The 13905-nt window shown below is 38.3% G+C and overlaps 1 protein-coding gene across 1 annotated transcript in view; it reads right to left on the bottom strand.

Moving 5' to 3' along the window:
• The window catches only part of hs6st1a (heparan sulfate 6-O-sulfotransferase 1a), a 196092-nt gene extending 185134 nt beyond the window's left edge, over nt 1-10958 (bottom strand). Inside the window, exon 1 of the mRNA XM_055156719.1 lies at nt 10095-10958. Coding sequence (XP_055012694.1) covers nt 10095-10594 — 500 coding nt within the window. The 5' untranslated portion in view covers nt 10595-10958. The remainder of the gene's footprint in view (nt 1-10094) is intronic.
• Between the last annotated feature and the right edge of the window lie 2947 nt (nt 10959-13905).

The raw sequence follows: 13905 nt of genomic DNA on the forward strand, positions 1-13905 counted from the left end.
CCATCTTTGAACTGTTGATGAAGGTACATGATTTTTCCCCAAAAAAATTTATTTAAAATGATAAAAATTTGCTTGGAAGGACTGTTTCCTTTCATTTTGAAGTAATATTAAAGTTTTCGGAAGAAAAAATCTGACAAATTATGTAAAATCCTGCACCTTCTACTTGTTTGCACAATTTTTCCTCCGTTACTTTTCCCTCCGTTACCATGACCTTTGTTTATAAAAAAAATCTCATGAGTCAAAAAGTAAGAGGTTTTTCAACCTAATCTTGTTCCATATGGTAGAAAACTATATGAAGCAAATATTCAAACCAGTTTGTTAAGGATATGTAAGTGAGAACCAAGAGTTATCACTGTTTGTATTTACTGCCCAAAAAGTGCTGCATATTTCATTCCCTCTGTTACCGACATGAGTTTTTAAATTTTTTGTCAACAACTTGAAAGAATATCACAGGTTTAACTTGACCCTGTTGGAGTGTAACTCTTTCCTACATTCTGATACTTTACTTATTTCAATAGTCCCTCTAGTTTCTGAATAAGAGACTATTTGAATGTAAAAAATCTGCCCCTGTTTCCCCATTTTAGGACTGGTGTGACCAAATTTTAGCAATTTACCTATTTGTCATCTTCATTTTATCATCGCTGTGCAGCACAAAACAAAACAAAAAAATACTTGATTTTGTTTGCATTTCAGAATTATTCTCATCTCATAAGCAGTAAGCAGTTAGAATTTGTAAAAAAAAAAAATTATAATAATAATAAAAAATTTAAGAAATAAAGAATTAAAACTGAACAAAACATTTTGCTCTAAGTAAATAAATAAAAATGGGCCAAGACACAATTTCCACAATACGAGATGAAATATGGGATTGGGTTCACAATTGGGATGTGCAAAAATATCAAAATATCATAGTTTAACATGATGATACAGTATCGATATCATGGGCTGCTGTATAGATATATCTCCAAGAGTATTTTTTGGTAAATATCTTGCATTTAAGTCCACACGCATGTCCAGTACCTGGTCTTGACCTATTATCTAGCAGCCAGAACAGTACAGTGTAATTCCTTTAAAACACAAACTTTGACCTCAAACAGATAGTGAGGAGTTATTCATTAACAACATGCGTACTTGGGTGTGTGAGTGTCTGTTGTGTCATGTTTTATCAGATCCTCCTCCGCTCCTGCATGTGAACAGAGCTGTACCCTCCACCAAAACTGTAGCACTTTCGAAGGGCAAAGCTAGAGTCCAGTTCAGAGGGTTTGACGACTAGAGCTCACGGTACGATATTATCACAATATGCATTCCCCGGTACGATGTTTATTGGCCGTTTTTTAGGTTTAAAATGCACTTCTTGTTTGGAAATCAAGACATCACACTTTTATCGTATTTTCCGCACTATTAGGCGCTCTGGATTATAAGACGCACTGTCATTGAATGGTCTATTTTCGAACTTTTTTTCACAAATAAACCGCACCGGACTTTAAATGAAACACAACAGTTCGACGGGTCAGTGGGACTTTGTTTGGCGCGTTCACGGTGACTCTGGGCTTTGTTCATTAGTTGTGGCGTGTAGGGAGGGTGCTGTCTGGGACCGCTGGATTGTCGGCGTGTTCGCAGTGACTCAGTTGTTCAGTTGTGTCTAGAAGTGGCACATTGCACTCCCTTTTTCGGTTCGTTCCTCGTTTGTAGTTTACTGAAGTCGTGCTGGGACACCCGAGTGGATTCGTGTATAGGGCGCTCTGGATTGTGGGGCGCGCAGTCATTTTTTGATGTGGTTGGAGGCTTAAGAACGCACCTAATAGACCGGAAAATACGGTATTTTGGTGAAATCATGTTTAAAGTCTCAGAAAAATGTTTTTGCGTAAATTATGCCGAATGTTTGGAGAGAATTCTGTGATCTTATCAATACAGAACTCTCTACTTTCTGTCATTTTCAACATAATTTTTCAACTTTTCTTCACAAATTACTAGGGATGTAAAGAGATCCAAATGTCTCGGTACGATATTATCACGATATGCATCTCACGGTACGATATTTATTGCGATATTTTAAAGAGGTTAATATAATTGTAGATGGGACACTTTTTTTTTGCTTTTTAAAATACCTTGACAAGAATTTGGTGTGAATTATTTATGTCATAATCCCAAGAATTCAAGTAAAAAACATATTTCTTCATGTTGTTTGCACTGAAATGAATCATGGGATATGTAGTTCCCGATGTTTATAAGCTGTTCCTACTATAAAACCATGTATTTAAGCAAAGGAACTTGTGATTCGATATATTGTGACAGCCCACGATATTATTGTGAGACTTTTGACGATACGATATCACGATATTTCGGTTCTTAATTGCGAGTTTTCGCATTTTAAAAAAAGGTCCTACAGTTTGTTGTCTCTTGTCTCTTATAAAAGGTGCAATGTGTAATTTTTTTGGGGTGGAGCGTCCGTCACCATGGAGATGTTGTTGCTTTGGCGGGAATTTTTCACAGTATGATATTAAACTTGGCTATTTCCATGGAGACAAGCACCACGTCAATTTACAGGTCAGATTTGTGGAGAGGTGGGCCCACTAACAACAGAAAGCATATTTTTCAAGATAATTACTTAATAATCAAGTTTAATGCCATACTGTGGTTGGGGTTGGATATCATTAAGAAGTTGCCGATACGATACATATCTCGATACAGTGCACTTTCAATTCAATACGATATATTTCAAATCGATTTGGTACAGTTCAATAAAAAATAAAGACTAAATCATGTCTGTGATACCAAAGTCCTAAAGTTAAACTGCCAAAATGCAAAGTTGTGCAAAGTGAATATGAAACACGCCCATTTCAATCATCAAAACAGTAAAAATGTCAAATGTGTTGCAAGAACCAGTTTCCTTCCTCTAAACAAGCAACAAAACTGTTGCGTTGTAACAAAATAATTGAATAAAACATAACAAAAAATACCCTTGGCGATGTATCGATACAGTAGCCCACGATATCGATACATCATCACATTAAATGATACGATAAGTCAATATTTTGATATTTTTGCACACCCCTAACTGTGGTACATTCCAGGGAAACTGAACTCGTACCAGAAAAATTACGTAGTGCAACTTTAAGACATGTTATAATGTTGGTACCTCGTCAAAAACAAACCTGGAGTTGTGTTTTGTTTCATTCACACTTGTCTGAATAATTCTTTATTATTAGTCTGTCTAAAATGGCGTCTCAAAATGCTCTGTTCCACCTTGTGATGTCATGAAGAGGTAGTTTGAGTTAATAGCAAGTTTTTTAACGTTTAGTTCAGTAGAGATTGGAAATTCTGAAACGATCCAAATAATTCTAGTGAAGCTGTATGGAGTTTAAAAACACAGTGGAGCACTTCCTGTATAACCACATGATAAGACTGTGCAATTAATCGAATTTTGGTCGATCTCCAAACTCATATAATCGAGTTGAAACGATTTAAAGCTTAACAAAGTTTATTTTGGGATATTTTTTATATAAATAAGTATATTTATTTTATTTTTTTAATATATAGAGATTGTAGAACAGTTGGATATAGAGTTTATTTTGGATAAATTTATGTTTTTATGCCTTATTTGATGTTCAAAGTATATTTTTTATTCATTTTATGTTTTATACATCACAAAACTGCTTTAAGGTTCATATTTGTAGCCTCTATTTTCAATTTTAAAGTTTTGCGTAAATTATCAATAACAAAGTGGGTTGAAATGCCAAATAAATGCATTGTTGTAACTAAAAAAATAATCGTTTGAATAATCAGTATAATAAGTGATTTCAATATTGACCAAAATAATCGCAATAATGATTTTTTCAATAATCGAGCAGCCCTACCACATGACATCACAAGGTGGAACAGAGCGTTTTCTGTTTGAGAAATAAACTCAGCCTAAATATGCAGGATTTGCGTTTTAAACATGCGTGAATGAAACAAAACACAACTCCAGGTAAAGTTTGTGATGAGGAAACAACATTATAACAAATCAGAAAACAACGTAATACATACCCTTTAAACACGTCCAAGGGAAGAATCACATTTCAGAGCGTGTTTGTACAGATCTAAACTACAGGGTTAGCAATTTTTACGCAGAATAAGATGGGATGTTATGTTGTTTGTGCAGGAAATGATGGTACTTCAAAAACTGCAGGCTTCGCGGTTTTGCTAATTGTGCCCATTCAAATTGTTACTTTGATTTGATTGTGATTTATCTCGCAACCCTAAAAGTACACCAACAGGCCAGCGAAGACCACCAGAAAACACTGCTATTTTTTTTTTAAGAACCATAATTTCTTCCACAAACAATAAAATCTCCCGTCTTATTCTGCGTAAACCTGGTAACCCTGTAGTTTAGAGCTGCACAAACATGTCCTGAAATGCGGTTCTCGTGTTCGTTTTTCAGTTCATGGCCCATTTCTTTTTGTCAGTTCTTCTGGACGTGTTTAAAACGGTGAACTTTGAACGGAATCCAGTGATCAAAACAGCAATTGGAAATCTAATCACGATCGCAGAGTTCAAAAGGGGCCGCGTCACGAAATTTACCGATCTGTGTTATGTTGTTTTCTCATCGCAAACAAACCTGGAGTTGTGTTTTGTTTCATTCGCACATGTTTAAAACACACAAACCCTGCGTATTTAGACTGAGTTCTCAAACGGAAAACGCTCTCTTGCACCTTGTAAGGTCATACGGTGATACGGGAAGCGCTCCACTGTGTTTTTAAACTCCATACACCTTCACTAGAATCGTTTGGAACATTACAGCTGGGGAAACGCCAATCTCTACTGAACAAAAAAGGTAAAAAGCAGCTGTTCACTTGAAAACTACCACTTCATGACATCACAAGGTGGAACAGAGCTAAGGCTGTGCAATTAACTGATTGATTAATTGATTGCGATTTCGGTTTGTGTGTCAAACGATCTCCAAACTCATATAATCAAGTTGAAACAATTAAAACTAAGCAAAGACATTTTTAAATAAGTATATTTATTTTATTTTTTTTAAAATATAGAGATTGAGAAGAACATCTGGATATATAGTTTATTTTGGATATATTTATGTTTTTCTGTGTCTTATTTCATTTTCAAAGTATATTTTTTATTAATTTTATGTTTTATACATCGCAAAACTGCTCTAAAGTACAGATTTGTAGCCTATATTTGGGGCTGAACGATCTATTGTTTTGGACCGAAAATCGCAATCTCAGACAACATGATTTTGGGAGCCGTGTTTTTTTGCAGCGCTTCTAAAGCCCAAGTTTAATTCTGTGTCGACTCAACACACACTGTTGCCGTGTTGCCGTAATTTTTGATTTACGGGTCTGCGTCGAGGTCTATGCGCCGCAAAGTAATTCACCGCCACAAGACAAGGATTTAAACCTGGTGTTCGTGTAAAGTTTAACTCGAATCATCCCCAACGCAACAGAAGCACAGAACAGACTCACCATCAGCAGCACATCCTCTGTCACAGAAAGAACGCTCATATTCCACCGAGTCGTGTCCTTTAGTCCGACAGAAGCTGAACCACATCAGCAGCACAAGGAGCGAACTGTTTTTTTTCAGCGCTTATAGTTTATGCAAATGAGCCATGTGGTTTTAAGTTTCATTTCTGTAAAACGTAAACAAATGTGCGCAAACGGTTCAGCGTCAAATCATCAGTGCAGGACTCTGGTGTGACGCAAGTTTCTGTGATGTTTGCAAATGTTCACGTGCACCAAAACTGAAATCGAAATTGCAATATCTGCCAGAAAAATCGTAATTCAGTTTTTTCTTAAAATCGTTCAGCCCTACAAATATAGAAAGATTTGTGTAAATTATCAATATCATGGTGTTTTTTTGAGAGAGAAATGCTGAATAAATGAAACATGTACCTAAAAAATAATCGTTAGAATAATCGTGATTTCAATATTGACCAAAATAATCGTGAGTAATGATTTTTCCCATAATCGAGAAGCCCTAAACTGAACATTTTGAGTTTGAGTTTTGCAGAAAGACTAATAATAAAAGCTCAAACTCAAACATGTGTGAATGAAACAAAACGTAACTCCAGGTCTGTTTTCGATGAGGTAACATGGCTTAAATCACAGAAGAGTCTTTTTTTGTAAGACAGTACCTTTAAATTTATAATCTTGTTTTCCTGTGTTAAAATTGGAGAGGAGTAACTTGTCTGAAAATGGAAGGGTTTACGTTATACCCGAGGGAAATTTTAAAAAGTACTGCAAATCTTAACTCTGCAAAAACACTACTTTTCATACTTCTTAACACTGAAAGCCCTTAAGAGCAAGCGTCGCAAATGCTATTAGACAAGGGCCCGAGACGAGAACGCGGAATTCAATTTGGACAATGCAGTGAAAACATTAAGACTGTCTGCAATAAAACCCTCCAATTATTCATACACTGAGAAGACGCGCCAACTCTACGCAGCAAAGAGCCGCCTATCTGAGAATCGAACCTGTGAACTAGAGAACTGCAAAACCAACCGAACATAAACTTAAATTTACTAAGATTAAAACAAGAACAAAAACTTTGGCTGTTTTAATCACACTGAAAAAAATAAATAAAAATAAATAAATAAATGCATTCTCAGTGTGAGCAAGCTTGCATCTCCGCAAACCTCACTCTTAGGCTATGTTCAGACCTCAGCATGAAGTGACCCAAATCCGATTTTTTGGCCCCTATGTGACCTGTATCTGATCTTTTAATGACAGTTTGAATGACACAGATCCGATTTTTTCAAATGCGACCCAGGCCACTTGGATATGTGCTCCTAAAATCGATACATATCCGATCTTTTGACATGCGACTTCAGTCTGAATGGCCAAAGCGCATTCGTCCGAAATACACGTTATCAACAAGCCACAAACGTCACTATTCTGCGCTGGTCGGTGAAATTTGTTAATGAACTCCGTGTCACTGAAGTGAAGCACATCACCACTCACCACTCTTGGCTGCGTCTCAACATCCACACGTTCCTTTCAACCGACGCTGCTGCCGCTGTCCCACGAAACACCACGGCCAAAAACCTCGTCCTTCTCCTTCTCAATCTCCTCCTTAAAACAAGTAAGTTGTTCATGTTCTGGCTCCGGTACGAGAGGAACTTTAAAATCTCCAGGTGCTCAATGCTGCGTCCATGTTTGGACAACTTCCGTAAACACAGAGACGCTCGCTGAGGTTGACGTCATCGTGTCTCCAGTGCACATGCGGGACACTTTCTGGCCGTTTAATGTTCACACTGGAGTCACATACAAGTCGCATTTAATTGGAAATGTGAACGACCTCGCAAAAACATCGGATTTCACAACAAAATCGGAATCGAGCGCTAAGCCCTGCAGTCTGAACGTAGCCTTACTTGGCCCCCTAATGCTCGTTTCCATGGCAACGTTGGGTTTCTTCGGCTAAAATCTTCAAAAACGTAACCAACTTACAAAACCAAAACTAGGCAGAAATGAAAAAAAAAAAAAAAAAAACTGGGGAAAGCCAAAAAGTGCCCAAACGTGACACGTGGAACGGCATTAAACGTAACCAACTTCACGGAGAATGTTCAGAAGTATGTTTTAAACTCGTGCAGGTGACGTCATAGTAATTCATTTAGAGCTCGGACTGGAATGCCACGTGCAAATTGAAAAACAAAATTAAGAAAAGTTCTGAAATCTGGCAGGGAAAGTACTAAAGTATTTGTACAAATTTGTTGTGCGTGCGTTTGTTAGCTTTTTGTTTCAGCTCGGACTCTTCCTGTCGTGACCCATGTAGTCGTGGTTTATGTTCTGTTTAGTTGTTTTTTGCCGCAAATGATCCAATAAAATAAATAAATAAACAGCATTTGTACTTTTGTGAACCTCGATGTTAAAAAAAAAACTCCTATATCAAGCAAAATTTACTCTTTAAATCGTGTTCTAATGTTGTTACCTCCGCAAAAACATGTCTGGAGTTGCGTTTTGTTTCATTCACACGTCTGAGTAATCCTTTATTATGAGTCTGTCTACATCCCCAAAGCTCAAAACGCTCTGTTCCACCTTGTGATGTCATGAGCTGGTGTCATTATGTTTCCATTTGCACTTTATTGTGGCTATTTAAAGACTAGTTATTATAAAGCGTTAATGAGCACATTCCTATGCTCCGGTGCAGTCGTACCCACAATCTGCCTGTGTGTGTGTTTTGCTCCTGCCAGCTCCTGTCTGCCCCTGTCGGCAACTCAACTGATGCTGAAATTAACCTGCTGCAGACAATGAATTATTTAAGTGCTGAATACATTAGCCCTTTTACGACAATATGCTACCAGACATGAAAGATGTAACGGGAAATGTGGGTTTTGATCCAAATTATCCGCTGAGAATTTTAAAGAAACTCCAAAATTTTAGGTTTGGGATTATTCACTAGAGGCGTAGTTTTGAGTTTGTAGGAATTATTCGAGGAAAAAACAACAACAAAAAAGCAGAATAACTTGTAAAACTTAATTATCTGTTAGGGGAAAAAAAAGCTGAGCAAACTAAAGTAAATTATATGTTAGGAAATATGTGTAATAATCGGCCAATTGGAGCTGTCCTAGAAGTTAAAATCAGTTGTTAAAGATGCACTAGGGAACTTTTCTGGTCTGCATAAAGACTTTTAAAGAATTTTTTTTTGCCTGGAATGATCCACAATATGACATTTATCTTCTTTATCACAAATTCTTTCAAATACAGATGTTTTTATAGCTCAAAAACACCTTAAAAACGTGCGTTGTTACTATAAGACAGCTTGCTTCTCAACAGATCTGACTTGTAACTTGGTATAGTGGGACAATCTGCTAGTCGCCATGGAAATAAACAACTTTTGTGCATAAACCGTGGAACATTTCAGCCAAGCGAAGCAAAAACAATCTCCACGGAAAAACGCAAGTGGCAGATCAGACCGAAAACCACAAAAGTTACACAGTGAAGCTTTAAACACCGAGCGTGAAGGTGAAAGTCCAGGCTTGTTACTCAAATCCATTGTTAAAATTATATTATTTTCGTTTTTTGGGGGAGTTTAATCCATCTACAGATCAAAGTAGGATTGGGGATTTTCGTAGCAAGGTCCTGGAAGTCCCCACAGCACAGCAAAAAAAAAAAAACAAAACTCTCTTATGCTCAAGGTGAGTATGATTGATTGATTGATTAATTTGATTTGATTCCATGTTTTCATTTTTATCCATTTAATAAAAACTTAATATTCAAAGTAGGTATTTTGTCTGCAAGGTCCTGGAAGTTCCCACAGCATTGCAAAACAAACAAAATCGCTCATACAATCAAGGTAAGGCGAGTTCTTTTGATTGATTTGATTTGTTCACACCATTTAGTTTTTAAATCGATCTAAAAAAAAAACAACAACCTACAATTCAAAGCAGCTATTTTGTCAACAAGGTCCTGGAAGTTCCCACAGCATTCATTGCAAAAAAAAAAAAAAAACGATGTTGCAATTAAGGTGAGTTTACGTTTGTTACCTTCAAATTCATTCTTTTTAATCAATTACACACTTTAGTTTTTATCCATCTCATAAAAACGTACGATTCAAAGCAGCTATTTTGTCAGCAAGGTCCTGGAAGTTCTCACAGCATCGCAAAACAAACAAACAAAAAACGCTCTTACAACCGAGATGAGTCTGATTAATTAATTTGATTTCAATACACGTTTTAATTTATATCCAGCTAATAAAAAACTAATTTTCAAAGTAGGCATTTTGTCAACAAGGTCCTGGAAGTTCCCACAGTCTTGCAAAACAAACAAAAAACGAAACAAAAAACCAAAACGCTCTTACAATCAAGGCAAGGTGAGTTTTTTTTTTTTTTTTTTTTGACTGATTTGGTTCTACGTTTTAGTTTTTATCCATCAAATAAAAACCTAATATTCAAGAGGTGGATATTTTGTCAACAAGGGCCTGGAAGTCCCCACAAAACACCGCAAAGAACCGCTTTCACAATCAGTGCCCAAGTTCACAGTGGCATCTTCTTTACGCTTGGCACGGCACAACCCCAAACATCTCCAAAAACGCATGCCCCTTCCCCAAAAACGCATGCACCTCGATCTCCTCCTTCTCATTCTCCTTCTCCGTGCACTCACCTCGGGCTCTTGCTCTTGCTCTCCTTCTTGTTGAGCACGCCGGGCACGCAGTTGGTGAGCTCGGTCCAGTCGGCGTGCAGCCCGCAGCTCCAGCCGGTGGAAAAGCGCGAGAACAACCAGGTCTCCTTACGGTTCGGCCGGTAACACGTACACTTCTTCTGCCCGGGTCTGCAGTCGCACGGCACCTCCAGACGCACGTTCTGGACCAGGTGCCTCCCGAACGTAGTCCCCCCGGTTTTCTGGATGTGAAGGAACACTATAACGTCCTCTCCTTTCATTTGGAAATCGATAGTCCGCTCCAAATCTCGCACGGGGAAGTAGTATTTCTTAACATAGTGCGGGTCCGGGGTAGGGAAGATGTCCACCTCGTCGCCCTCCGTGAAGTACCCGTGCGGGGAGCCGAAACTGATCACCCCCGGGGCCACGTACTGGTAAAGAATCAGCATAAAACAAACCGATCCGACCACGACCAATAAGAATTTGCTGCTCCTCTCGACCATGGTCCCTGCTTCCCGGTGCGCGCTACCATTTCCCAGTGAAGCCGACGAAAGGCAGCGGGGCGAGGGGCTCCGTCATGCTCGCTCTCTGTTCCCCCGGCGAGGAGGGCTGGTGCTTCGGCGGGGATCACAAGCGCCACGGTCCGCTCCGGAGAAGTTGGCTCATGGCGCACGGCGAGGCTCGGGTCGGACGCGTTTGCAAAAAAAAAAAAAAAAATTGGAAGTTGGATGAGAAATCGAGAAGCTCCCGAGACGATCCCGTCAGACTTAACTTCGGTGTTCGGTCCGCACGCCGCGGGCGCACTGCATCACCGCGGAGTTAATGTTGTGTACCCAAGATGCAGCGCGACTCGTACCTTTTCAGCAGATCCTCGCGTCGCTCTCCCTCTCCCTCCGAACCAGCGAAAAAGCAGCAAAAGTCGCTTTAATTTTGTGGTTGGTGCGTAAGGCCCGACGCATTCTTTGCCCCGGCGCCTCAGCCAATCAGAGCGCAGCGTTACGGACGAGCCCCAGTCTGATTGGTTTAGGGTTAGGGTTAGACTTAGACAAACTTTATCGATCCAGCAGGGAAATTATTTGGGCACAGTAGCTCACACATCACAATAAAATATAATCAGAAAGAGAAAAAATATAAATGTAATAATAAATTCAAAAAGGTCGCAAGCGTCAAATAAACCTCTGTGAAGTTGAGCCCCGTCAAATGCAAACCTACACAAAAACTATGTCAGTCCTTTGTGCTTCGTTTGTGCTGTTTTATTTTGAAAATTTTGAAATATTAACGATTCTTTCATAGGTCAAATTAGGTCAGCCAGCCCCCAGGAAGCTTAAAATGTTCTAAAATGGACCAAAATTGTGTCATCTATTTGTGATTCGTTTGTGCTGTTTTCTGTTGTGAAAAGTTTTGTTTGTGCCGTTTTATTTTTTGAGAAATTAACGATTCTTTCATATGTCAAATTAGGGTCAGCCAGCCTCCCAGAAAGCTTAAAATGCTCTAAAATGATGTAAAAAATGTGTAAATATTTTGTGCTTCGTCTGTGCTTTCTTGTGTTGTTTGTGCTGTTTTAGTTTTGGAGATATTAACGATTCTTTCATAGGTCAAATTAGGGTCAGCAAGCCCCACAGGAAGCTTAAAATGTTCTAAAACTGCCCAATTTTTTTTCATTTGTTTGTGTTTCGTTTGTGCTGTTTTCTGTTGCAAAAGTTTTGTTTGTGCCATTTAGTTTTTGAGATATTAATAATTCTTTTATAGGTCAAACTGGGGTCAGCCAGCTCCACAGGAAGCTTAAAAATGCTGTAAAAAGGCCCGACATTTTGTCATTTCTTTGTGATTCGTTTTGTGCTGCAAAAAGTTTAATTTGTGCGATTATGGTTCTGAAGATATTAGCAGTTTTATTTTCAGCCGATGACGACATCCAACCCCTCAAAGTGTTAAACAGCCTCAAAACAGGCAGAAAATTATACGAAACGTTTGAATTTCATTATATGATGTAATTTCCACTCGGCTAACGGCGGCAAACTCCACAAACTAGTGAAAATAAATGATTTCAGGCTGTGGAAAAGTCTGTATTATTATATAAAATACAAATCAAAAGCAAGTTGCTAAAGACTGATACAGACTTTTCCACAGCCTGAGACTGTTACTAATATGGATGATTTCAGCTCCGGAATTGACAATCTCTATTTAACCAAAGGTAAGAAAAAAAAAAAAAAAAAAAAAGTAGACAAACTAATAATAAAGGATTACAAAAACGTGTGAATGAAACAAAGCACAACTCCAGGTTTGTTTTTGAGGAAGTAACAACATTATAACATGACTTAAAGCTCACAAGAGTCAGTTTTTCATAATATAAGATATTTAAGTTAAGGGACAATAGCAATATTTTCTGAACACTGACACTTCGAACAGTCTGAATAGAAGTTTTAAGCACAGCCTACATTCACATATTTTTAACTTCATCAGTCTGTCAGTCTCAAGCAGACTCAGTCAAACAAATCCAAATGCCTATAATGTGTATTTTAAGATCATTTTAAAGGTGCATTGTGTAACTTTTCTGGTGAAGGTTCTGCCATCTGCATGACGATCTTATTGGTTTGCCTGAGATGTTCTCCAATATATCTTGTTGTCTACTTATTCAGTTACAACTTAAATTACAAACTACTGCAAAAATGTGCAACATTTCTGTGAGCGGGTTCTCTTCTCCACAGATCTGACCAGTAACTTGATGATGTGGCCTGACCTGGTATTAAAGGATTACGCAAAACGGACTCTCGTGAGCTTTAAGTCGTGTTAGAATGTTGTGACCTTCTCAAAAACAAACCTGGAGTTGTGTTTTGTTTCATTCACACATGTTTTTGTAACTCTTTATTATTAGTCTGTCTACATCTCCAAAGCTCAAAACGCTCTGTTCCACTTTGTGATGTCACGAAGCGGTAGTTTTCAAGTTAAAAGCTACTTTTGACCTTTTAGTTAAGTGGAGTTTGGCAATTCCTTGGCCTGAAATCATCCAAGTGATTCTCGTGAAGGTGTACGGAGTTTAAAAACACAACGGAGCTCTTCCTGTATCACCACATGACATCACAAGGTGTTTTCCGTTTGAGAGAAGAATATGCAGAGTTGAGCCAAACTGATCTTTTAAAAATACGTTTATAAAAGTAGCTTGTGAATCCAAACGACAAATTTACTTATATTTTAAGATTCGAAACAGAAAAATTTGAGAATATTTGGAAACGCTCACTGTTTTTATCGAAGAAATGGTCTTTACCCCCCCCCCCTTTTTTTTTTTTTTTGTTCTGCGACCCAGTTATATTATTGTTTATTTCATTTTTCTTTACAAGTCAAAAAATAAACACATCCAAATTACTTTTTATCGTGCCTGCTGAACTTGAAACACTTTTACCCACCCACCCACCTCCTCCTTCAGCCCGGTATCCATGAGACCGACCGCTCCCCTGTCTCGCCGCCGCTCGCTGTAGTTCACGTTTCTGCCGCTAGTGGTCGTCGTTCCGCGCCCCCCCGGTTCACCCGTGGCCTAACTTGAAATGTCAGATTGATTTAGGGGCTCCCCGGGGTGATTACAAGCCAGCGTGTTTTGACTGATCACATTTACGAGTGGGAACGCAGCTACGACGACGTGCTTTTACGTAAGGGCCGAGCGCACAGAGTTTCAACATGCCTCACGTTAGACTCTTGTCACTCTTAAATCATATTTTTTTAACTACTATTTTGATTAACAGACAAAAAAACTGAAAAAAATTACCAGAAGGAAAAGTTATGTTTGATTTTTGACAGAAATAACTAAATACATTATTATCAG

The sequence above is a fragment of the Boleophthalmus pectinirostris genome, unplaced genomic scaffold, assembly GCF_026225935.1.
Source record: "Boleophthalmus pectinirostris isolate CB_2022bp ecotype Guang Dong unplaced genomic scaffold, ASM2622593v1 HiC_scaffold_10, whole genome shotgun sequence".
Classification (NCBI taxonomy): domain Eukaryota; kingdom Metazoa; phylum Chordata; class Actinopteri; order Gobiiformes; family Gobiidae; genus Boleophthalmus; species Boleophthalmus pectinirostris.